The 25,989-nt window shown below is 40.8% G+C and overlaps 1 protein-coding gene across 4 annotated transcripts; it reads right to left on the bottom strand.

Moving 5' to 3' along the window:
- Positions 1 to 499: 499 nt before the first annotated feature.
- Positions 500 to 25,950, bottom strand: ZBTB37 (zinc finger and BTB domain containing 37). 4 transcript variants are annotated; one of them, XM_050767218.1, is made up of 4 exons: positions 25,601 to 25,950; positions 22,876 to 23,827; positions 20,753 to 20,852; positions 500 to 8,600 (listed from the first exon to the last, which is right to left on the bottom strand). In XM_050767218.1, exons 2-4 carry the CDS (start codon positions 23,796 to 23,798, stop codon positions 8,112 to 8,114), a joined length of 1,512 nt encoding a protein of 503 aa, XP_050623175.1. In that variant the 5' UTR covers positions 23,799 to 23,827; positions 25,601 to 25,950; the 3' UTR covers positions 500 to 8,111. The 4 variants fall into 4 exon arrangements, with proteins under 4 accessions (XP_050623175.1, XP_050623163.1, XP_050623153.1 ...); XM_050767206.1 differs by having other exon boundaries at positions 22,876 to 23,824; positions 25,601 to 25,949; XM_050767196.1 differs by lacking the exon at positions 25,601 to 25,950 and adding an exon at positions 24,886 to 25,081.
- Between the last annotated feature and the right edge of the window lie 39 nt (positions 25,951 to 25,989).

Raw genomic sequence — 25,989 nt, forward strand, 5'->3', positions numbered from 1 at the left:
AAATAGTTGATTTTAAGTAATTAAAATTACTTAATTTTAATTAAGTTTGTTACACAGCAATAGGTAACTGGAACTCTATCTTCAATTTTTGCCTTGATAGTACCTCACTCACTATTAGACCTAACCACACGGGTGACTCCTCTGAATCAGTGGGCAACATCCACTGAAAATATTCACTATTCAACTCTGCTCAGAGATGAACTGCATCAGCTTTTGAAGAACCTTCTAATCACTTTCTCTTCAATTATACATTCACTAAAAGCAGTACTGCTCCTGGCTACTGTATATTCCAGTCAACCTCAACTCTTAATAAGCAAATGGAGTCAATATGATATCATGCAGATAGTCTGGGCTTTGGAATCAGATTGGTAAATACTGGCTCTGTAATTTACCAGTTATGTAACCTGGGTTTCATCAGTTTCCTCATCTATAAAATGTGACATAATTACACCTACTAGAGGCAACTCTAGTGTCAGACTGCCTGAGTCATCTGTGTCTGTTTCTTCCCCTCTAAAATGAGGATAATATGTTATCCACCCTCATGGGATTGTCATAAGGATTAGATGAGTTAATCAATGTGAAGCACATAGAACTGTGCCTGGTACATAGTAAGCATTCAAAAAAAAGTTATTTTTAACATTACTCTTATTACCTCATAGTATTATTATATTAACTGCAGTTATGACAATAAAGCACTTAATACAGCTAATTCTGTCCCCTTTTTGATCTTTTATCTCTACAGTAAAAAGTGGAGGCTTTTCAAAAGCAATACATCCCAGACGCCAACCAAGTGGGCTTAGGACTCTCAAGTATAGGAAGACACATTATATCTAAACTACGTCTAAAGCCAGTTTTATTATACAAATTCCAAGCATGTTGTCTGGTATCAAAAAGTACTTAATATTTACTTAATGAAACAGATTCTCCTATACATTACCTATCACTGCAGACAGGTGATTTCATAGAAGAGGAAACATGTTCCCATGAAATACTTTAACTCCTGGCATTATGGATTAACTGAAATCCTAAGATTTGCAGTATATTAAATCATGGTGTAGTCCATATGAGATGCTGAACATAAATCTCTCTTAACTGAGGCTGGGTGCAGTGGTTCATGCCTGTTAAGTCCAGTACTTTGGGAGGCCGAGGCGGGAGGATCAATTGAGGCCAGGAGTTCAAGACCAGCCTGGCCAACATGGTGAAATCCCATCTCTACTAAAAATACAAAAATTAGCTGGGCATGGTGGCACACACCTGTAATCCCCGCTACTCAGGAGGCTGAGGCACGAGAATTGCTTGAACCAAGGAGGTGGAGACTGCAGTGAGCCAAGATTGAGCCACTGCACTCCAGCCTGGATGACAGACCAAGACTCTGTCTCAAACAAAACAAAACAACCCCTTTCTTAACTGGATGGTGTATTCTAGCATCCTCAACAGGACCTACTGAGTAGACATGAAAGAAGCAGGCAATAGACAAAGTCTTTTTCATTAACTGCTTTGCTTTTGTAACTTACTTTGCTGTTTGAAGCTTCCAGTATTTGAGCTAATGGGCTTCTTCTATGTTAAGATGCGAGCTACTGATACATTGATAATGGGAAAAATGTCAGGTAGGAAATTTATTTATATACGTACCCTCTATAAAGATAATGTGGGTTTCAAGTAATATTTGCCTTCTCAAGTCACTGCTGTGTGTCACAATTGAGGAGAAAGATAGTCTGCCTACACAACTAAACTGAATAATCTGTACCACTATCTTTCAGGTTTTGATAATACTATCGTTATCAGTAATTACATACTTTGGAATGTAACATATTCAGATGTTTCAAAGTATTCATAATATCTAACTCTGGCTTATCCTGAACAAAAAAGCCTGCTTGCTTAGAAACTAAAAAGACTGGCCCTGGGAAAAGCACCATGTAAGAGGAAGAAGACTAAAGACAGGGAAAGAGACTAGAAAATAAGAAAAAAGATAAGACTGAGACTTATCAAGGATGTCATAATGCTTGGAAAACTTCATTGCTTTCAATAGATTCATATTTAAATTGACATCTATTATTAAGACCTCAAATAGAGTGGGATGCAGATGATTCATTAGGCTAACAAAATCCAATTCTTTCATAAATCCTACATTCCAGCTTAATCAGAATCCTAGGTTAATCAGAAAAGTAATACTCCAAAATCTCAAAAACCTACTGTTACTATAGGTATAACTGCTCTAAGCCAGGGCAGATCTAACCTAGGCAAATATTCCGAATTTTATAGATGAGGAGTATCTATTACTCAGGGGGTATATCATATAAAACTTACTAATATCCAATTAGAAAGAGGCAACTTTAAAATACCTAGTGAAGAGAGTCCTTATTATAGAAAGCTAGTTACTCACCTGAACTTTGTCTATGTTGACAGAGCTCACAACAAAGAATCAAACTCCCTATACTGTTATCAGCACAGCCTAGACGACTTTGTCAAGACAGATCTAATTCAAAAGTCCCTATATCACTTCCAAATGGGAAGCAATTATTCTCTCCTCTTGCAAGGATTTGTTTTTTTGTCTTAGAGATGAGGTCTATGTTGCCAGGCTGGTCCTTCAACTCCTGGCCTCAAGTGGGACTCTCAGTCTCCCGAGTAGCTGGGATTATAGGTGCCTGCTGTCACACTCGGCTTCCTGCAACGATTTCTGTTTATTAAACCCCTAACATTTCCCATTTTCCCCACATTGAATATAAGTAGGCTATTTGAACACTAAGAGTGAACATTCACAAAGCAAACAAGTTCCAATACATATTTGGAAGAATTATACACAATAACAGAAATGGGAAGATATGTCTAAAAAGAATTTGAAATCCTCAGATGTTTCATTATGTTTCAAAACATCCAGGAAAAAAGGGAGAAAAACTTGGCTTTTTACTGCTCTACATGGAACAGAGTGAGTTTAAAGAAGTTAAAATTAAGAGGGAAAAGGTAGGGGTTCTAATCTAGAAAAACAGTACTTTGGATATGAATCAAAATACTTCTTCATAATGAAATTAGTTTTTAATCCACTTGGGAAAAAATTTATTCTTGTCACCATTATGCAAACCAGTTCAAGTTAACTCAGAGGAATGGCAACACTTACTTATAACTAAACTTTAAAATACCTGCACCATTAAGGCAAGGACAAACCACAAGGCCAATTCTAAATGATTTTAAAGCAATGGGAATCATGAAGGAGCACAAAAAGAGTTATGAGAAGAGGATGTAGAAAATGTTGGCAAACTCTTTCAAGAAACATGCGTATGTGCCAACATGAATTTAAAACTTCAACTAAACTATTGTAAAGGCAAAATGTGAGGAGTAACAACTTTAGGAGGTAATTCTTTCTTGGAGTTGGCAAATTTTTTCTAACAGATACCAGACAGTAAATATTTTCAAGCTTTGCAGCCACGTGATCTTTGTCACAAGTACTCAATTTTGCCAGTATAGTAGAAAGAAGCCATAAACAATACTTAAGTAAGTGCAGCCCTATTCCATTATAATTTTCTTTACACAAGCAAGTAGCCTCAGCATTTGGCCTGCAAACTATTGTTTGCTGAACCCTGATCTAATTCAGTAAGTCCTAGGGGTATATTTTGCTGAGGACATCTTCTCAAACCTAGGGATTTGCCTGACAATTGCTTGTTCCTTTTCTAAATCTGCTTAGCAACCAAAGTATTTCAATAAACTCTTTCACATATAGCCTAAATAAAGAGCTCAATTTCCAAAGACTAAGTTCAACTAAGACTCATTTGTTACTCCTTGAACTAATAAGTACACAGATAAGGGGAAGAACATTTTAGGAAGAGAAAAAAAATGCCTGTTGTACCTGAAAAAAGAAAAACTTCCAGGATTCCAACTTCTTCCTGATTAAATGCCTTTCCACTATGATGAACAAGACTTTTGTCTTTGTTCAATTTCCTTTCCATTATCCACTGCTTTCATTTACATTAATTAGATCGTCTAGTCAAACAAAATATAGTTTTCACCAGTTAAAAGAAACACAATTAATGTCAAGTAACAGCTAAAACTCTGGAAAAGTTACTTCTTGACCAAAGATTATTCAGCTATTAAGAATGACATTTACAGCCAGGTGTGGTCACGCGCCGTCCCAGCTCCTTGGGAGGCTGAGGAAAGAGGACCGCTTGAGCCCAGTAGTTTGAGACCAGGCTGGGCAACATAGTGAGACCCTGTCTTTAAGAAAAAAAAAGAAGTTCCCTATTTCACTCTGCCACCAGACCAATTCCAACCAATGCCAGATGTCAACTATGAAGCTAGGGGGGAAAAGTTTTTTTCTATCTTCAAACCATCTTTGGAAAACCGTTTCACTGACGTAGAGGGAACTGGAAACATTTAAAAAATGACAAAAAATAAAATTTTCCTTAACTGCTCTCTTCTTTCCCAATTTTTATCCTTTATGAACTAATTTACCTTTATGTATCTGAGGTTAGATTTAACCCTTTAGTATAATAAAAATGGCATGGGGTAGTTTGCAACTTGAATAAAATAAAATTCAACTTGGTTCAGAGGTAAATACGGTTCTGAGTAAAGAGAGAACAAGTCATTAGAAAGAGCCTTTCTGCCTAAGTACAGCGTTAACTGTTCATGCCAATGCTATATTTTATACTGGTATTAGAGTTCAGAGAGAATAAAGGAACATCTTAGAATGAAAATAGATTAATATACTTCCGTCTCTCTTCTTTGCTGAGAATACTGGATAGCTCCTTTGCTACTAAGTGCCACTCAATAAATGAAAACAGTCCCAGTGTTTGCAATCTCATGGCATTAAAGTACTTCATGATGATTTAGCTCTCATTGCTAATGCAGTTCCCTTCACAAGGTAACATGTGCAAGTTAAGATTTGGTAATGAATTTCCAGCATCAGCCAAAGTCCATTTAGTACATCCTTAAGAGGTATCCTCTGTGCACACACCAATAGGCGTTCATTAATGTAGATAGAACATCAGTAACTCCTATGACCAACACATCAGTGTTGTTAGCTAAGAACTAGGACAATGTCACAGTGTACCTGGGTAAGAATCTTGGACAGTTTTTTAGAATAATGATATCTCTTCTAACTAAAAGGCTGAAATTGTTTTCAGAAGTTTTAATTTGTTTAAAAGCTAGCCTGCCTTAAATTTTCATGAATTTCATGGCTCTGGCTAGGCCAATTGAGAGAACCAGCAAACATGATTGTGCTAAAGTGGTCCTAGATGACCAGGAAGCACCCTATTCACAGTATCAATATAGGAAAAAGCTATTTAAAGTCAAAGAAAAGAAAAGGGAGGGGAAACCCACCAAACATTCATAGCATTTCCACATGAATGAGATAGTCCCTACCTCATTTGTTTGTTGCTAACCCTGGATGGAGAACTGACAAATGCTGTAAAGTTTCTCTTTATAGAAATTACTGCACTTCACCTTTAAAATTTGGTAATAGTTTAAAAAGCTCCATTTTCTCACATACAATCTAAAAAACTAACAAAGCAACAAAGAATTTTCCAGGCCACGTTCACTGGCTTATGCCTGTAATCCTAGCACTTTGGGAGGTCAAGGTGGGAGGATTACTTGAGGCCATGAGTTCAAGACCAGCCTAGGCAAATTTTGTAGAGACACTGTCTCCACAAAAAAAATTTAAAAATTAGCTAGACATGGTGGTGCATGCCTATAGTCCTAGCTACCTGGAGGCTGAGGCAGGTGAATCGCTTGAGCCCAGGAGTTCAGGATTACAGTGAGCTATGATTGCACCACTGCACTCTGGTTTGGGTGACAAGTGCGAGACACCATCTCTAAAAAATACAAAAAAGAAGAAAAAGAAACAACTTTCTAGCATACTATTTTCAAAAGTAGGATGGACTTAACGTTTTTTGGTAGGCTTAAAAGCTCCATCCAAAGCAGCATAATCTGTACTTCTCACCTCACAGTAATGGCAAAATCTGTCCACTGAAAACCTTATTACCAGTTGTTTCCCTAAGGATTTTAGTGTAATTCAACTTTACCTTTTCTATGCCACAGACCATAGCCAGTCCCTAAAGACGGCTTTAGAAGACAGTTTTTTTCCCTATCATGCTGTTGCCCAACTAAAAAGGAGGATGCACCAGTCTATGTCTTCTAAAGACAAAATAGTTTCAATGCTGCCTTTAAGGGTAGGCTCTTATTAAATGGTAGCAACATTATCTTCCCATAAAAGATGCATTTCTATGCTTTTTCAGAAGAGAAAATAACCTTTCTCTTGTGAGAGGGTGCAACTTTATGCACATGTACAATTTTCAGATTGCTTAGGATCTACCCTTTGCATTCTAATTTCTTATCTCAAAGAAATTTCATTCTTTTCTACCCACCTTTTCACATACCACAAAGCAATCTCAGGAAAGGAGCACATGACTAACATTCTCACAAATGGTTCACCAGTACAGGTACAACCTGCCCCTCTCCCAAATCTCTTTTACAATCATCTATGCCTCTGCACTGAAACAATTTCTTAAACCATTACATACTTAAATACTTAAAAGAACCCCAACAACTAGTGCTCCATCAAGAGAAGCTAGGGATTTTTCAACTTGCACTGTAAGTTATAAGTATCTATTTGCCCACAACCCTTAATATTCCTCCTTCTCTCACTGCATGAAAAGACAGGGTATCTAAATCTCTACATGTTTGGTAAGTTCTTTCTCTCAGTGCTGGATCAAGAATCTTAGAAATACCCAGAACTACTAAAAGGGTCCCTTGAAGTTTTAAAAATCTTAGGAATGACTAAGTAACCAAACCTGATCAAAACTGATCCTTTGATCATTTATTGCAACATGATTCTGCATGATGTTTTCTGATAAGTGCCCTGTAGTATATTATTAAAAAGCAAAGCTCTTGGAGTCACCAGCTAGTTGCTGATGGTTGGTTTATGAATTACCAGGTTTGCAGACCCGAGACATAGGTTTAAGTGAGGTTCTTCTATATGCCTGAAAATATAAACTATTACATATGTATAAGGAAATGAAATTGTGGTTGCAGTAAGAACCATAGTGTTGAATTTCTTCAACCACAATACTGCAGAAAAAACATGTTTAAAACTTCATATAAAAGTTATCAAATATGACCTGTGGATTTAAAAATACAATCCAGGCTCATTTCACTGGAAAGTGACATTTCTGATGTACAATATTGCTGAATGTGGAAACAGGAGCCAAAGAGACTGGATGAAACTTTGGTAGTCAGCCTAACACATTAATTCACCTGAACGAGAGCCATTACCCAAGGATGTGTAGCACTATGGTTTACAAATACCAGTCAGGAAGTTGCAGTACGGCTCTGTGCTGTTTGATATTTGCAAAACATAAAAACACTTCCCTCCCTGCTCTTCTCTTCCTCAGCACAACACTCAAGCCCCCAAATGTAGCAGTACCTATTGCATACACTTTGCTGCTCATTTTACTTCCAGTTGCCAAGTGCTTCAGGTGATGCTGTCTACTAGAATACTGCTTCAAGATGGCTGATTATATGAAATAATCAGGCAAAGTATTAGATGCCTAGCCAGGGGAAAGATAAAGTCTAACCTTTCAAAATAAGAACCACCAGTATTCATTTGTTTTTTCTTGAAACACAAAAATGCATGTTATGGCAGGGAAGGAAGAGGAGAAATTTCTCCTTTTCATCACCATCATGACTACCTCCTTCTGTCTTGTGGCTGGCTGCTTCGGATGGTCAAGGCTCCTGCTGCATTTTTTAGATCTGGGCAATTATAGCCACCAAGATGATATAGACCAAAGTACAGTGTTCAAACATGACTGGTGGACAAATGACCACGTATCATCATTTTGTTAAAAAACCTTTTTTCTTATAAAGTTAACAAACCAAGGCTGTTGATCCCTGAATTAGAAAGTTGATTTGCTTGATTATTTTCCAAAGTGTGAGGCGGGCAATAAGAAGGGAAGAGCCTTTAGTGCTTTTGTGTATGTTGCTGATCCTCCAGTTTGGCAACATCTTGGGAGCGTCTTCTGGCCTAGTGATGTGGCATTTTGTGAATCTAAATATCAGCCCATGGCTCTGATGCTGGCTGCTTATGGCTCAAAGGGGAAGAGGGTCAGCCCCCTCCCCCGGATGTTTCAATCTGGCCCAGTGGTGGACACAGAGCCCTGGGCAGCTTCCCCAGGAGCAAGTGTCTCTTCCTGTGAAGGTGACTCTTCCTCGGCTTGTCCTCGAGATGTGACAGTTGTTTCCGGGGAGATGCTGTGAGGCCCCTCCAGAGGTATACAGCCAGGGTGGTTTTTGCGAAAGTGCTGATTCAAGATGGCCTGGAAGGGGAAACTTTTGCCACAAACATGACAGTGAAAGGGCTTGTTGCCTGTGTGCTTGCGGATATGATACTCCAGCTGATCTTTCCGGGTATACTTCTTGCCACACATGCGGCAGACGAAAGGTGTGATCCCCATGTGTAGGCGCATGTGGCGGTCCAGGCTTCCCTTCTGGTTGAAAGATTTGGCGCAATAGATGCAGGTGAGACGAGGGTTGTACCGGAACCACCGCTCAGATACTTCCTGCTCTCGGAGATACTCCACATAGCCACTTACTCCCATCATTGCTGATTCTTCTACCTGTACCAGGTAAGGAAAATAACCAAGAAAGAACAAATATTATTAAGCATACATATTAAAAGCAATCAAATCTATTTTTACTTGTTACTAAGATATATGTATATTTTCAGTGGAGAACTAAACAGAAAATTATTACCAAAAAGTAAAGATATTACCATAATAATTTTTTAAAAATTGAGAATACTCTATTCCATTACTATAAAAGAACAACACAGTAAAGTTAATGTCTGGCTAACAAACTGGATGCTTATTAAACCCCTGCTGAATGTACTACTTTATAGTAATCTGAGGAGAAACTGAGCCCACTTACACCACACCCTGGATCCTAATCTTACAATTATATTCCAGACAATCAAGTACTTAGGCAGTGCTGGTCTAAAAGAACTATGTTTTTGTTTTGTTTTGAGACAAGGTCTCTCACTCAGGCTGGAGTGCAGTGGTGTGATCACGGCTCACTATAGCCTAGACCTCCCCAGGCTGAGATGATACTCCCATCTCAGTCTCCTGAGTAGCTGGGACCACAGGCACGCACCACCACTCCGAGATAATTTTTGTACTTTTTGCAGAGATGGGGCTTTGCCATGTTGCCCAGGTTGGTTCTGAATTCCTGGACTCAAGCAATCTACCCACCTCAGTCTCCCAAAGTGCCGAGATTACAGGTGTAAGCCATGACGCCCAGCCAGAACTATCTAGGATGATGAAAATGCTCTATAACCTACCCCATTCATTACAGTAGCCACTAGCCACCTGTGGCTATTGAGTATTTGTAATATGGCTAATACAACTGAGTAACTTTTACAATTTTAAGTGCTTTCAATTAATTACAATTTACATTTAAATAGCCACATGTGACAAGTGGCTAACGGCTACCATTTACTATATCAGATAGTACAGAATATATAATGGCAACATATTATAAATTATGACGTTCTCATTAATACCACATTTTAATCTAGCAGTAGGTAGCTTTATAAAAATGTATACAATTTGTAAGTGACAGTATTCCTTTTTATGTAAAATATTTCAGTATCATATGAACATATTATTTTCACTCTGAAGACTACTGAAAGTTTAACTGACTTTAGAGTAAACTGTTTGAGGGCATGGGTGTCTTTTATCTGAAAACTGGGAGGCAGTATGAACATATTCCTTTCAATAAATTACTTAAAAATCTTGGATTTAAGGCCAGGTGTGGTGGCTCATGCCTATAATCCCAGCACTTTGGGAGGCTGAGGTGGGAGAATAACCTGAGCCTAGGAGTTTGAGACCAGCCTGGGCAATATAGCAAGACCCCATCTGTACAAAAAATAAAAATAAAAAAATTAGCTGGGTGTGATGGTGCGCACCTGTAGTCCCAGATCCTTGGGAAGGCTGAGGTGTGAGCATCACTTGAGCCTGGGAAGTCATGGCTGCAGTGAGCTGTAATCATGCCACTGCATTCCAGGCTGGGTGACAAAGCGAGACCCCATCTCAAAAAAACCAACAAAAAAATCTTTGGCTTTAGAAATGCTTTTTGTTCAAAATTCTATATTTTAAAAAATCAATTGGAAATTGTTTTTTTACCCTGACTTAATAATGACTGACTTCTGAAGTCATTATATTAGGGGGATAAAAACCTTTTTAAATATGTAGGAGGGAATTACACGTTTAACAAAAGATCAAGTCCCGGAGAGAAGAAAATGTCAAAGTTGACTCTGGAGTAACTGGAGCAAGATTCATCTAGTTAGCAATTAATTTTGTTGCCTGTGCTTTTCCCCCTAAGATAGACACTATAGAAGATCTTTTGCTCTTTTAATTTCTAAAGATGTTTTGTCCCCTCCTATGCTGACGGTGCTATTCAGCATTTCCAATACAGGCAGTTCTCAACAGGTTTGGGAGGCAGTATGTAAAGTCAAGTGCTGAATACTAAGACTGAGGTTTTAAGACTATTTTATTTGTTTTATATCAATATTTCTTTCTGCTTCATTTCCCTGGATAATAAAAACTGAATTCAAATAAAGAATGAGGAATCTTCCCACTAAAGGTCTTGGGTGACCAAGGACAAAACATCTAAGGCTGTCTTCTCATCCATAAGGTACAAAGGTTATCATATGATTTGCCAGCTTTAGAGGATTCTCATGAGAAATGAACATGATAACAGTATCCTTTTTTTTTTTTTTTGAGACGGAGTCTCGCTCTGCCGCCCAGGCTGGAGTGCAGTGGCCGGATCTCAGCTCACTGCAAGCTCCGCCTCCTGGGTTTACGCCATTCTCCTGCCTCAGCCTCCCAGCCTCCCGAGTAGCTGGGACTACAGGCACCCGCCACGTTGCCCGGCTAGTTTTTTGTATTTTTTAGTAGAGACGGGGTTTCACCGTGTTAGCCAGGATGGTCTCGATCTCCTGACCTCGTGATCCGCCTGTCTCGGCCTCCCAAAGTGCTGGGATTACAGGCTTGAGCCACCGCGCCCGGCCAAACAGTACTCTTTTTTCTAAACACAATGGTAACTTTTAGGACCTTCAATGGTCCTAAAATATTATGCAATGAATGCATAATATTACATAGCAATTAAGGATGCTGGAACCTGTGTTCAAATGTGAGTTCCATTTATTGTGTGACTTGGAGCAAGTTAGTTAACACTTCTATTCCTCAGTTTCCTCACCTGTAAAGTGAATATAGTAACAGAATTTCCCTCACTAGTTGCTCTGAGCATTGAATGAGTTAATACACTAAAGTGCTGAATAAATGTTAGCTATTATTAAACATTACAAACTCATATTATTTATAACCTTGAGGGTAAAAATACCCTAAGAAATCCCCCCAACTCTGAAAGGATTGCCTATTTAATAAGTGGGGCTGAGAAAACTGGCTAGCCATATGTAGAAAGCTGAAACTGGATCCCTTCCTTACACCTTATACAAAAATTAATTCAAGATGGATTAAAGACTTAAATATTAGACCTAATACCATAAAAATCCTAGAAGAAAACCTAGGTAATACCATTCAGGACATAGGCATGGGCAAGGACTTCATGACCAAAACACCAAAAGCAATGGCAACAAAAGCCAAAATAGACAAATGGGATCTAATTAAACTAAAGAGCTTCTGCACAGCAAAAGAAACTACCATCAGAGTAAACAGGCAACCTATAGAATGGGAAAAATTTTTACAATTTACCCATCTGACAAAGGGCTAATATCCAGAACCTACAAAGAACTTAAACAAATTTACAAGAAAAAATCAAACAACCCCATCAAAAAGTGGATGAAGGATATGAACAGACACTTCTCAAAAGAAGACATTTATGCAGCCAAAAGACACATGAAAAAAATGCTCATCATCACTGGTCATCAGAGAAATGCAAATCAAAACCACAATGAGATACCATCTCACACTAGTTAGAATGGCAATTATTAAAAAGTCAGGAACAACAGGTGCTGGAGAGGATGTGGAGAAATAGGAACACTTTTACACTGTTGGTGGGACTGCAAACTAGTTCAACCATTGTGGAAAACAGTGTGGCGATTCCTCAAGGATCTATAACTAGAAATACCATTTGACCCAGCCATTCCATTATTGGGTATATATCCAAAGGATTATAAATCATGCTGCTATAAAAACACATGCACACGTATGTTTACTGCAGCACTATTCATAATAGCAAAGACTTGGAACCAACCCAAATGTCCATCAATGATAGACTGGATTAAGAAAATGTGGCGGCCGGGCGCGGTGGCTCAAGCCTGTAATCCCAGCACTTTGGGAGGCCGAGACGGGCGGATCACAAGGTCAGGAGATCGAGACCAGCCTGGCTAATACGGTGAAACCCCGTCTCTACTAAAAAAATACAAAAAAACTAGCCGGGTGAGGTGGCGGGCGCCTGTAGTCCCAGCTACTCGGGAGGCTGAGGCAGGAGAATGGCGTAGACCCGGGAGGCGGAGCTTGCAGTGAGCTGAGATGTGGCCACTGCACTCCAGCCTGGGCGACAGAGCGACACTCCGTCTCAAAAAAAAAAAAAAAAAAAAAAAAAAAAAAAAAAAAAAAAAAAAAAAAAAAAGAAAATGTGGCACACATACACCATGGAATACTATGCAGCCATAAAAAATGATGAGTTCACGTCTGTTGTAGAGACATAGATGAAGCTGAAAACCATCATTCTGACCAAACTATCACAAAGACAGAAAACCAAACACCGCGTGTTCTCACTCATAGGTGGGAATTGAACAATGAGAACACTTGGACACAGGGTGGGGAACATCACACACCGGGGCCTGTCGTGGGGTGGGAGGATGGGGGAGGGATAGCATTAGGAGATATACCTAATGTAAATGACGAGTTAACGGGTGCAGCACACCAACATGGCACATGTATACATATGCAACAAACCTGTACGTTGTACATATGTACCCTAGAACTTAAAGTATAATTAAAAAAAAAAAAGAAAAAAAAGAAAAAATATCTCCCCAACTCTAAGGAAGGTAATGTTGTATCAGTATTGTCCACATGCAGAAAGTAAATGCATTTTAGTAATCAGTGATAAACTGTAAGCACAAACATCACATATTATGACCAGCCTCATCCAAAAAATTATTACAGTGAAGTTCCAATAGAAGAATGAACACCACAAAATGTAGATTGGGTCCTTGTTAATGGCAGCAATATACTTTTTGTAGTTTTATTGTTTTAAACTTTAAAAAGAAGCAAAGGCAAAAGTCGCTTCCTCCTGGTTCTCTCTGTTGCCAAGAGGTGGATTATTTCATTCCTCTCACTTGGCAATTACCTATTCGATTGTAAACTCTGCTGTAAGCACAGGGACATTCTGCACTGCCGAATATCTAGGAATTTGATCAGTGCCTGGCTCAATAGCTATTTCTTAATGAATTATTCCATACAATTTATATGAAACCTCCATATACACGGAAGGTTTCCAAATTTTCTAAAACAAACATCAGTCTAGATTGCTTACATGGACTTCAAAGCCTTCTACCATTCTAATTTTCAGTTACTAACCACATACCCAAAGTTAACTGAAGGGCCTTAAAAAGTCATCTGATGTGGTGTATTAGTATTTTTGAAGGATCTCCAAAATTAAGGATTTTACAAGTAACTAAATAACTCCCTATTTAGTAGGTGCCTATTTATTGGGCAACTACTAAGTAAACTTAGTTACTTAGGATTACTTAGAGATAGCCGGGCACGGTGGCTCAAGCCTGTAATCCCAGCACTTTGGGAGGCCGAGACGGGCGGATCACGAGGTCAGGAGATCGAGACCATCCTGGCTAACATGGTGAAACCCCGTCTCCACTAAAAAATACAAAACACTAGCCGGGCGAGGTGGCGGGCGCCTGTAGTCCCAGCTACTGGGGAGGCTGAGGCAGGAGAATGGTGTAAACCCGGGAGGCAGAGCTTGCAGTGAGCTGAGATCCAGCCACTGCACTCCAGCCTGGGCGACACAGCGAGACTCCGTCTCAAAAAAAAAAAAAAAAAAAAAAAAGAATTACTTAGAGATAAAACTCCTATTAATTAGGCACCTAAGAAGATAATGTCAGAGATACAAAGAAGGTAAGAAAACATGGTCTCTCAAATGCAATAAAACGCACTTGGGTTGTGTGTGTCTGATCCCGTGTTCTTGTTTCCCCTAAATGCTTTCCCCTACACCCCGTTAGTCATTGTATTTGTCTGGGCTTTGGAGGACGTCACTGAGTTGGTCATTGCTAAGTGGCCTAGTTTGTGTAAATATAATGTGCTGGTCTTTCTTCATGTTCTTTTTTGAGACAGTCTCGCTTTGTCGCCCAGGCTGGAGTACAGTGGCATGATCTCGGCTCACTGCAACCTCTGCCTCCCAGGTTCAAGTGATTCTCCTGCTGCAGCCTCCCGAGTAGCTGAGATTACAGGTGCCCACCACCATGCCCGGCTAATGTTTTACTTTTAGTAGAGATGGGGTTTCACCATGTTTGCCAGGTTGGTCTCGAACTCCTGACCTCAGGTGATCCACTGACCTGGGCCTCCCAAAGTGCTGGGATTACAAGTGTGAGCCACCTCACCCAGCCGATAGTTGGAAATTATTTCTCCATGTTCTTTTGGGGTCTACAAACTTCTTCTTGTATTGAGAGAAAAACTGGCAAAGCATCTTTGACAGAAGCTTCTGTACCTGGTAAAAAATCTGAAACATTAGATTGGGGAGCTCTCTTCTTAAAAGTGGGGATCTTGAACCATCCTTTCTCTTGTGTTCTCCTTTCCCTATTACCTATTGGGCCAGATCTTCTGTCCTAAAAACTTGTCCCCTACCCTTCTCCCTCTATTCCATTGACCCCCAAAAGAAAACCTACACACCCATGCATATACATATTTAATTTTTAGGGCATCTCCACAACTCTGAAATGATTTATGCAAAAATCCTGAAGAAGCTAGGAACTTTCCATCCCTTGTTTGCAATCTCCTGAGTCAAGACCACTTTTCTTGATGTGATTCATGCTAAACCTTTAAGACACTGTGGATTTTGGATGCATTAAACCTACTTAATCTTTAATCCTAAAGTACAGAGAAGCAATGGGGGGCTTTTCATGTAGAAAGTGGGGTCAGGAAGCCAAGAAAGAGAAAAAGTGCTGAATTTTTTTTTTGAGATGAAGTTTTGCTCTTCCTGCCCAGGCTGGAGGGCAATGGCATGATCTTGGCTCACAGAAACCTCCGCCTCCCAGGTTCAAGCGATTCTCCTGTCTCAGCTCCCAAGTATCTGGGATTACAGGCACCTGCCACCATGCCTGGCTAATGTTTTTGTACTTTTACTAGGGAAGGGGTTTCACCATGTTGGCCAGGCTGGTCTTGAACTCCTGATGTCAAGCAATCAGCCCGTCTCAGCCTCCCAAAGTGTTGGGATTACAGTTGTGAGCCACTGCACCTGGCCTAAATGGTGAATTTATATCCAAGTAACTCAAGAACTTTTATACAGGCACAAGAAATTTATGTCAAAGTGGCCACAAGATTGCTTAATAGGAGATGAACAAATGTAACTTCATGTTTACCACTAGAAACTAAAGCTTTATGTGAAATCTTGAATTTATGAGAGGGAGGGAAGGTAGGAAAGTCTGTACCTGTCTGTTCTTTTCCTGGTCCCTTCCCCTCATTCCTGCACTGCAGGAGACAGAGCCTCTTTGGGCATTGGTGACCCCATCACTGGGGTGTGTTTATTTGATGGTTGATTTTGCTGTACTGGGTACTTCCTTGCCCATTTTCTAATCATTCTGTAACACATGCTGACTCTTTCCCCTTCCCTTCTCCTTTCCCTGGGAAAATACAATGAATAAACACTTATTGGTACTAAAACTGTCAAAAGACAAAAACAAAAAGAGGAAAGAAAATGTGGTCTCTGCTCTCAAGGAGATTTCAGTTTAATAGGAAACACAAAACTAATGCAAATAAAAAAGGAACAATATATATGAATCTAGAGAATCAGGAAAAATTGTACTGTACCATGCTATAATAGTATCATAAAAAGGAAAAATCAAAGAGGACTGGAGCAGTTAGGACAGATAAAACTAGGAGTTGGGCCTTGGCCGAACCCAGACACCTGAAAACAATGAGGCATTCAGAATTTAGATGCAGAGAGGGAAATAAGTTTAATGTGGTTCTGACACAGGGAGAGTCTGGTTGTTTGAGACAGTGAATGCTGATGAGCAGTGGGAAAAGTTGGGTTAAAAAGACTGTAAGTCACTTGGAAAATTAGACCAAGTATATTAACCTTCATGTCACAGAAAAAGTTACAGAATGTTTTTAAGTAAAGGAGTAACTTTATTAGTGTGTTCCAGTTTAATCAACCCCATAATCAGGAAGTTCTTCAAGTCTATCAATATTCATTCTTACTGTAAGTCCTTGCCCTGTTTTAGTTCCCTGTAGTAGCGGAAAAAAACGGGTGAGTAGACTTACCATATTAAACTTTCATATCCATTAAGGCATATATATTACCCTTAATATCATCTCCACCTAATCTTACTTATCTCCTATTTCATTATAGCCGGTCTGTACCTTTTGCTTCAAGAAGGTAAATATTCTTACAGAATTCTAATTCTTACCCCTATTCTATCTATAAATGGAATAAATTATCCCTTCCTAACTTATTTAAAAACTGCATTTAAAATATCCTTGAGGCTGGACGTGGTGGCTCACATCTGTGAGGACTGCACCTTGGTCTTCTAAGTGCTGGGATTACAGGTGTGAGTCACCATTGGAACTCAGGAATTTGAGATCAGCCTGAGCAATACAGTGAAACCCTGTGTCTATAAAAAACAAAAAAATTAACTGGGTGTGGTGGCACATGCCTGTGGTCCCCACTACTCAGGAGCTGAGGTGAGAGGACTGTTTGAGCCAGGGAGGGCAAGGCTGCAGTGAGCCATGATCGTACCACTGCACTCCATCCTGGGGGACAAAGCAAGATCCCGTCTCCAAAAAAAAAAAAAGAAAGAAAATCTTGGCCGGGCGCGGTGGCTCACGCCTGTAATCCCAGCACTTTGGGAGGCCGAGGCAGGCGGATCACAAGGTCAGGAGATCGAGATCACGGTGAAACCCCGTCTCTACTAAAAATACAAAAAATTAGCCGGGCGCGGTTGTGGGCGCCTGTAGTCCCAGCTACTCGGGAGGCTGAGGCAGGAGAATGGCGTGAACCCGGGAGGCGGAGCTTGCAGTGAGCCGAGATCGCGCCACTGCACTCCAGCCTGGGCTGGGTGACAGAGCGAGACTCCGTCTCAAAAAAAAAAAAAAAAAAAAAAAAAAAAAGAAAGAAAATCTTGATAACACTTTCCTTAAGTGGACACTGATTCCATTGCCTTTTAAGCAATCCTAGTCCCACAACACTGTCACTGAAGTTTATACTGTATAGTCTTACATTTTTTTGTGTGTATTTGTTAGTCTGTCTTATGCCCCCATTGAGTTGTAATGTCTGTCTCATTACTGAATTTACAGTTATGTACCACATAACATCATTCTGGTCAATGATGGACCACATATGTAACTGTGCTTCCATAAGACTATAATGCAATATTTTTACACTATCGTTTCTATGTTTAGATACACAAATATTTTACTATGACTTTATAACTGCCTACAGAATTCAGTACAGTAACATGCTATACAGGTTTGTAGCCTAAGAGGCACAGGATATATCATATAACCTAGGTGTGTAGTAGGTTATACCATCTAGATTTGTGTAAGTAAACTCTATGTTTGCACAATGACAAAATGGTCTAGCATTTCTCAGAACATACTGTCAATTAGTGACACATGTCTGTATCTGCATAACAGCCTCCTCTGCATTGTTATCATATCATATTTGAGAGACGAGGAGAAAAAGGGCCCTAATAATATGAGTGAAATTACTTTTCCTCCAAGCTCCTAATATTTTATCTAACATCTTATCAAAACTAAAAAACACAGTTTGTAACAATGTCTTACTGCTATTACTACACCATGCACACAATAAATATTCAGTGGTTTAGGCTGGGCGTGGTGGCTCATGACTGTAATCTCAGCACTTTGGGAGGCCGAGGCAGTTGGATTACCTGAGGTCAGGAGTTCGAGACCAACCTGACCAATATGGTGAAACCCCGTCTCTACTAAAAATACAAAAATTAGCTGGGTGTGGTGGCATGCGCCTGTAGTCCCAGCTGCTTGGGAAACGGACACAAGAGAATTGCTTGAACCAGGGAGGTGGAGGTTGCAGTAAGCCAAGATTATGCCACTGCACTCCAGCCTGGGGGACACAGCGAGACTCTGTCTAAAAAAAAAAAAAAAAAAATCAGTGGTTTAGTTGAAAATTAGACCAGATACTATCAGTGTAATGCAGAGGCTAAAAACATGAGCTATGTAGTCTTAATTCAACAGTGTTTATTTTTTAAAGACAAAAATGTTCACAATTTATTGTCTTCTACTTTGTGAGTTCACGAGCTTTAAAAAAAATCATTCAATCAGACCTGTGAGAAAAAAACAAAAATATCAACCAACTACTCATACTAGCTGCTAAGGAGAGTTGTAAAGAAAATATTCATCATTCTTATCCTTTCTAGAATGTGCTAGTCTAACAAAATATTCAGGAAGAAAATAAATGACAAGATACAGTACATGAAATAGCAAACACAAATAAAAATGTGTAAGCAAGTGGGCACAGTGGCTCACGCCTGTAATCCCAGCAAACTGGGAGGCTGAGGCGGGCAGATTGCTTGAGTCCACGAGTTTGAGACCAGCCTGGACAAACTGGTGAAATGCCATTTCCACTAAAAATACAAAAAAAAAAATTAGCGGGGCATGGTAGTGTGCACCTGTAGTTCCAGCTACTCAGAAGGCTGAGGTGGAGAATCACCTGAACCTAGGAGGTTGAGGCTCAAGTGAGCTAAGATTGTACCAGTGCAATGCAGCCTGGCCAACCAGAGTGAGACCCTGTCTCAAAATAGAAAAAAAAAAAAAAAAAGCATAAGCAATAAGCAATTTGTTTACAAATATATAATGCAGGCTGGGCGCGATGGCTCACATCTGTAATCCCAGCACTTTGGGAGGCCGAGGCGGGCAGATGGCAAGGTCAGGCATTCAAAACCAGCCTGGCCCACATGGTGAAACCCTGTCTCTACTAAAAATACAAAAATTAGCTAGGTGTGGTGGCGGGCGCCTGTAATCCCAGCTACTCAGGAGGCTGAGGCAGGAGAATCGTTTGAACCCAGGAGGCAGAGGTTGCAGTGAGCCGAGATCGCACCACTGCACTCCAGCCTGGGTGACAGAGTGAGACTCTGTCTCAAAAAAAAAAAAAGAATATATATACACACACATAAATAAAATGCTATAAATTAGTAACTTGGCAAATGTGTGTGTGTATACTACACATAGTATATGTAGTGTGTGTATACTATAGTATACATAGTGTGTGTATACTACATATACATAGTACACATGCGCGTGCACACACACACACACACGTATAAAATCAGACTTTCCATTCCAGGTCCTAAATTACCTGCAAATTACCTGCATGTAGTTTTCTGGGGTTATTTTTTATTATTATCAGTTGTACAGTGTGGTTATTATAATCAGGAAAGGGTTCCACAATCTTATTTTTTTATACTTCCCAAACTCTGCTGACACCAAAAGTGTATTTTCCTGCACGCCCATAAGCAAGAAAAAAAAAAATAATCAAATACAGTATTCCACTTTGCATTTTTTACATAACAAGTCAGGCTGTCTACTAATAACAAAAGTTCTATTTCTTTCTTTGTTATCCTTATGCTATAAATTTGTATTTCTTGCTTTATTGCACTGATTAGGACTACAAATAAAAAGCTGGGTAGAAGTAGTGGTAGCAGACATTCTGTCTCATTCCCAATCACACAAGGGAAGCTTTCAATAACTTACTATTAAAATATTTTCTCTAGATTTTTTAGACAGATACTTTCAATCAGATTAGGAAAGTTCCCTTGTATTTCTTTTTTTTTTTTTGCCACGGAGTTTTGCTCTTGCTGCCTAGGCTGGAGTGCAGTGGCGCGATCTTGGGTCACAGCAACCTCCGCCTCCTGGGTTCAAGCTATTCTCCTGCCTCAGCCTCCGGAGTAGCTGGGATTACAGGCATGCGCCACCACGCTCGGCTAATTTTCTATTTTTAGTAGAGATGGAGTTTCTCCATGTTGGTCAGGCTGGTCTTGAACTCCAGACCTCAGGTGATCCGCCTGCCTTGGCCTCCCAAAGTGCTGGGATTACAGGCATGAGCCACCGTGCCTGGCCAGTTCCCTTGTATTTCTTGTTTGCTAGGAGTTTTAGCCAATTGCTCTTTTCTGAATTGCTCTTTTCTGTATCTATCAAAATTGCCATATGTAATTTATCACTTTTTCCTTATTAATGAAACAGATTACAATGATTAATTTTAAAATGTTAAACCAGCTATCACTGTTAATTTGTTAATGTTCTTTTCAAGATATTTGCATCTACGCTTGGGAGAAATACCAGTCTGCAATTTTCCTTTCTGGTGATGTCTCTGTATAATTTTAATATTAAACTTCTGCTACCCTCAGGGAAAAAAAAATACAGTATTTCTTTAACAGGGCCACTGTTACCTCTCCTACATCTTTCCTTTTTCATTATTTTCTATTCATACACAGTAGCAATTCCTTCAACACCACAGCAATTCTAAATCCACAACTCCATACCTGGGAGCTGGGTTGCTTAGGCTCATCCATTCTCCCAGGAGACTCACTTCTGGCTCTGTGTCTCTCTGTCAAGGGAACAACACTGCCGGAGGGGCTAAATCTGTTGGAAGAGGAACATAAAGGGGACTAATAGAAAAGCAGCATCAAAGAACCTGAAAAATGGTGATGTCGCCCCTCTTTATTCTATGGCTAAAGAAGGGGGAACAAACCATGCAACAAATAACTGAGAAATACTTTCATGGAGTTAATACATAATCTGATTTGAAATAATAGGTTAGCCCTAGTAAATTTAATGAACACAAAATGACATAACAGACCATATGAGCTGGTGAAGCTAAAGCTAAATATAAGCTTTCTTCCTTAAATAAATACTGGGAGACCATAAAGGAATAAATTAAAACAGGGCCTATAATTTTGTTTCTTCTATGTAATTGCCAGGTTTTTGGCTGTTTCTTCTCCAAGGTCCCATAATAACCTGTATTTTAGACTACTGATACAGATCATGGAGATTAAAAAATCTTTGCATTTAAAGTTGATATTACTTTTTTTTTTTTTGGAGACAGAGTCTCGCTCTGTTGCCCAGGCTGGAGTACAGTGGTGCAATCTCAGCTAACTGCAACCTCCACCTCCTGGGTTCAAGCGATTCACCTGCCTCAGCTGCCCAAATAGCTGAGATTACAGGCGCGTGGCCACCACGCTCAGCTAATTTTTGTATTTTTAGTAGAGATGGAGTTTCACCATGTTGGCCAGGATGGTCTCGAACTCCTGGCCTCAAGTAATCCACTCGCCTCAGCCTCCCAAAGTGCTGGGATCACAGGTGTGAGCCACCACACCTGGTTCTGATATTACTTCTGATAGTTTTGTTTTTTTAATTTTTTTTATTTCCGTAAGTTATCAGGGAACAGGTGGTATCTCGTTACATAAGTGAGTTCTTCCGTGATTTGTGAGATTTTGGTGCACCCATCACCCAAGAACTTCTGATACAGTTCTAACATAGGAGGACAAGTTCTATGCTCAAGATTATTTTAATAAGGACACAGGAAGACAATACTCAAATCAAGATCACCTGAGGCCAGGCACAGTGGCAGGAGAATCACCTGAACCCTGGAGGTGGAGGCTGCAGTGAGCCGAGATCACACTACTGCACTCCAACCTGGGCAACAGAGTGAGACTTCGTCTCAAAAATAACATAACATAACATAACATAACATAACATAACATAAAAAGACCACCTGAAATGGATACAGTATACACTAACTGAATCTCTGTGATATATTTGTTTCTCAAGACCAAACCAAAATAACAGTTCTTTAGTTTTCTCTGCTCATACAATTTAAATTTATTTTTAAGAGAGAAAAAGAACAAATATTACCAATCTAAATTAGTAATATTTCTTTCTTTCAATTGAGACTTTCTCTTAGTTGACTGAAACTCATGGTATTTCTACCAAAAAGAAATGTTCTAATAAATACAACATATTAAAAGAGAAAAGTGAGGTGAAAAAAGGGAGATTGTCAGGCCTGTGGTAGCAGCAGTCATCCATGAAAGACAACAGGGAAGATACCATCACATAACAAAGGAAAAAAAGAGATGAGAAACATCAGTAATGCTTTTCTTCAGAATTACTATTTTACTAATTTGAAAAGAACAATTACTGCTGGTACCATACTTCCTCTAATTTGGTAGTTGGGGGCAAAGAAAAGGAAGCAGTGCCACAAAGGAAAGTGAGGCTTCCGGAGGCCACCTACCTGTGTGATAACACACCAAGGAAGGGCAATGCTGCCAGGTTCCCAGCTGATGATCGGCTCCCTGCCTGGAATCCCGAGGAAGCCCTGGCAATTACTGATTCTATCCTAGTGTGGCTGCAGATGCTATTATGATTCATGGAAGTGTCTAACTTTACCACAGTTCTCACAACACTGTGAATACTTCAGGAATGCAGCTTCCTGCTTTAAAAAAACAAGAATGCAAGTCTTTTGGCACACCTCCAGTTTCCCCAACATCAACTTATTTTGACCAAGAAAATCAGGTAAGGAAAATGCTCTCTGTACTACACAGGACCTATTTTAGTGATGTCTACACAATAGCCATTACATGGGAAAACAAAATCAAACCAAACCTACCTGTCAACTTCACTGCTTGTTGGCCGAGCCACCTTGGCTCCTGAAGATCCTAAAGTGTAATTTTCCTGTCCTACAGAACCATGGCCTGTGGTATCAATTATCATGGCTGTTACTTCCTCTGCACTACTCCCATCTTCTCCAGAAGGCTGATTCTCAGGCCCAAGCCACTCCTCCAGATTTTCAGTTTTGATGTGTACTGCTCCAAGAACTCTAACTTCATCATCACTCCGACCCCCACGGTCTGCCACTCCTGTCTCCACATACCACTGTCCTGCTCGGTTGATCCGAAGAATGGGCTCCCGGCTCTCTACATCAGAACTTGGTTCAATGATCTGAGGGCTGGTGGACTCCTCAGGAGGACTTAGCTCTCTGATATCCAGCACAGCACTAACCTGACCTCGCCGGTTTCCCTTTGGGGTATTATGTCGTGGGCTAAGGGAGCGGTTGAGATTTGGTGTAACCCTGTGAGACTCTGGAGGTCTCTCTTGATGCTTTGTCCTTGTTTGACTTAATTCTGCTTCAACCTCAGATACATTAATTTTGAAATGAATGCCCTCCAGGATCTGTGTACATTTGTCTATAATATGCTGCATCTGCAGAAAACTGGCAGCTGTTAGGTAGCTGATGATATCTGCCAGTTGCAGGCATATCCGCCCTGTGTAACAGAAAGAAAGGAGCTGTTCAAAAACAGTAGGGTTCTTGATGACTGAAATGGAGACTGTACTCATCTCATTCAAGGACATGTGATCCCGGAAATAGGGGGAGCTGGCAGCCAGCACCACTTTGTGAGCCCGAAAAGCTTGTCCTTGCACATTGACCACAATATCACAGAGACGGCCCTGCATGCGCAACTGGTTTAGATGGCTCAAGACAGAGTTGCTGAAGTCAGGAATCTCCAATTGTATGTTCCCACCTTTCTCCATGATCGTGCCTGAGGGTACATTCAACCCTGCTGGAAAAAACCATATTCTCATTAATAATTACAATTTTACTTCCGGGACGTTTTCAATTTCAAAAGTATTTAAACATAGTTATCTGATAAAATTTCAAAATTTTCAGGTAAAAGAAATACCTTCCTTATGTTTAGATGTGGAAACAGAACTACCAACAGGTTTTTAGTTTAAGTTTCACAGGATTATACAGTTAAAACTAAAAAGTGATCTGCAGACTCCTAAAAATTCATGTTATGACCATGCTTTCCTTACTAATAAGGTATATAACATCAAAATAAAGTTCAACACAAGGTAGTGGGAAGGACTAAGTGTTAACTATAAGGTACTTGCAGACTGAACATAAAATCTCATAACAACTTTACAACTTTTCTCTGGAGGAGGAAAGCTTTCTGAATAAATGCAATTCTACAGAGATGGCTTGATATCCCTCTTGGTATTCTACTACCTGCTGCAAGAATTACTATTTTATAGAGGGACTAATATTACACATGAATGTAGGCTAATATAAGCTTAAGAGTCAGAGCCCGCCACAAAAAGACTTTGGTTATAGGGCTGTGAGGCAAACTCTAGGTTAGAAAAAATCCCACAGTTGTGCCAGGATTCAACCACGATGCAGAGAATGTGAAGTTCGGTTGTCAAAATTAGCAAAGCTGGGTATCTGCCAAAATCGAAGTTGGCAATTTCAAGGTGGTGGTGATACTTCCATCCTGAAACTTAGTTCTCCAGATCCGATGAAAAAATACAGCATTTACCAAGTATGCCCAACATTTTTCCATTATTTTTTAAGAATGGTTGAAACACTAAACCTGAAGCTGTATACAAGAGAGCTGAAAGTACAGTTTCAACTACTGAAAGTAGTTTGTATAAATCCGAACAGGAAGACATTTACTTGAGCCCAATGTGCATCCACTTATCTATATATTACATAGTTACACCACACCTGAAACTTCAGGAACTTATTCTGCCAAGTTCACAGTACTGCCCCGCATTAACAACACACTTATTAAATAGGGAAGTGTATACACTGTTTTCAACAATCAACTTTAGCCAATCTGACCTTTTTCCAAAGCGTTATTGTTTGTTTTGAAACTTTTAATCCAATAAGAGCCTCTGTCGATGCCATCATGAATTCAGATGTGTTTATTTTGGAGCCTACACCAGCGCCTTTTTTGTTTGCTCTTTCCGGCAATTCCCCAGTGAGGAAGCCCCTGGAGTAAAGTCTTTCGCTACCGTCGGCACTGGAGGGGTGAGAGCTGTAAGAGGGAGAATTGGGAACGGCATGGGGTTGGCCACTCCAGCACTTGAGCAGTTTTCTTCTGCGTTAGGAAGCATGAGGAGAGGGGAACTAACTAAAGGGTAAAATGTCACTGAGGAACTTTGGAGAAGAGGGGGACAAGACGTCGGGCGGGGGAGCCAGCGCTCAGGTGAGAACTAAGAAGGGGGCGGCGCCCGGGGACCGGCTCCAGGCGGCGGCGGGCGGGGAGCCGCCGCGAGGTGGGTGTGCGTATCTGGGTGTGTCCCGTCTGCGGTGGGGGAGGGGGCCACCCATCCCGGGGTCCTGAGGGAGGGGCCCCGCGAGGGGGCGGGTCCGGCAAATCAGCCCGGCCGGGGGCCAAGGGGGTGGAAGGTCGCCCGGTTCCTGGAGGCGGGATGAAGGAAAGTAGCTGAGCGCCCCAGGAGCGCGCTGCGGCGGAGGGCGGGCGAGGTGACCCCGGTGCAGGGAAGTGGCACTGGGGTGTGGGGCCCGAGTCCAGTCAAGGAGCAGCACCTACCTCCGGGGGTGGAAATGGGCCGGAATGGGCCGGAACACCGTCCCGGAAGTGAAACCCCCCACCCCCTCCCACGGAGCGGGCGACGTGCCGGAAGGAAATCACTCAGCCTTACACCGCCCCCCTTCCCCCACCCCCAGAGCTTTCCTTGCCTCGCGCCCCCTCCCCTCTCTGCTCTTCCTCCTCAGTCGGGAGGAGGACGGGAGCACGGCGTCACGTGGGCGGTCATGTCTCCGCCCAAAATGGCGAGGAAGGGCGGGGAAAAGGGGCGGGCTTAGGGGGCGGGAAGAAGGTGGTGCTGGAGGAGGGAAAGATTGAGGGGGGTTAGGGGGAGGAGCCGAAGCGGACGCCGCCGGGAGCGTGCGTCGTGACGTCATCACAAGAACTCTTAT

The sequence above is a fragment of the Macaca thibetana genome, chromosome 1 (genome assembly GCF_024542745.1).
Source record: "Macaca thibetana thibetana isolate TM-01 chromosome 1, ASM2454274v1, whole genome shotgun sequence".
NCBI lineage: Eukaryota > Metazoa > Chordata > Mammalia > Primates > Cercopithecidae > Macaca > Macaca thibetana.

Bases quoted from the DNA above. Each gene is read 5' to 3' on its own strand.
- ZBTB37 (XM_050767218.1), bottom strand. From the start codon at position 23,798: ATGGAGAAAGGTGGGAACATACAATTGGAGATTCCTGACTTCAGCAAC. The intron at 20,853-22,875 runs GTAGGTTTGGTT...CTCTTCCAACAG, and splicing joins ACAAGCAGTGAAGTTGACAG to ATTTAGCCCCTCCGGCAGTG. The intron at 8,601-20,752 runs GTATGGAGTTGT...TACCTGGTACAG, and splicing joins CTAAGCAACCCAGCTCCCAG to GTAGAAGAATCAGCAATGAT.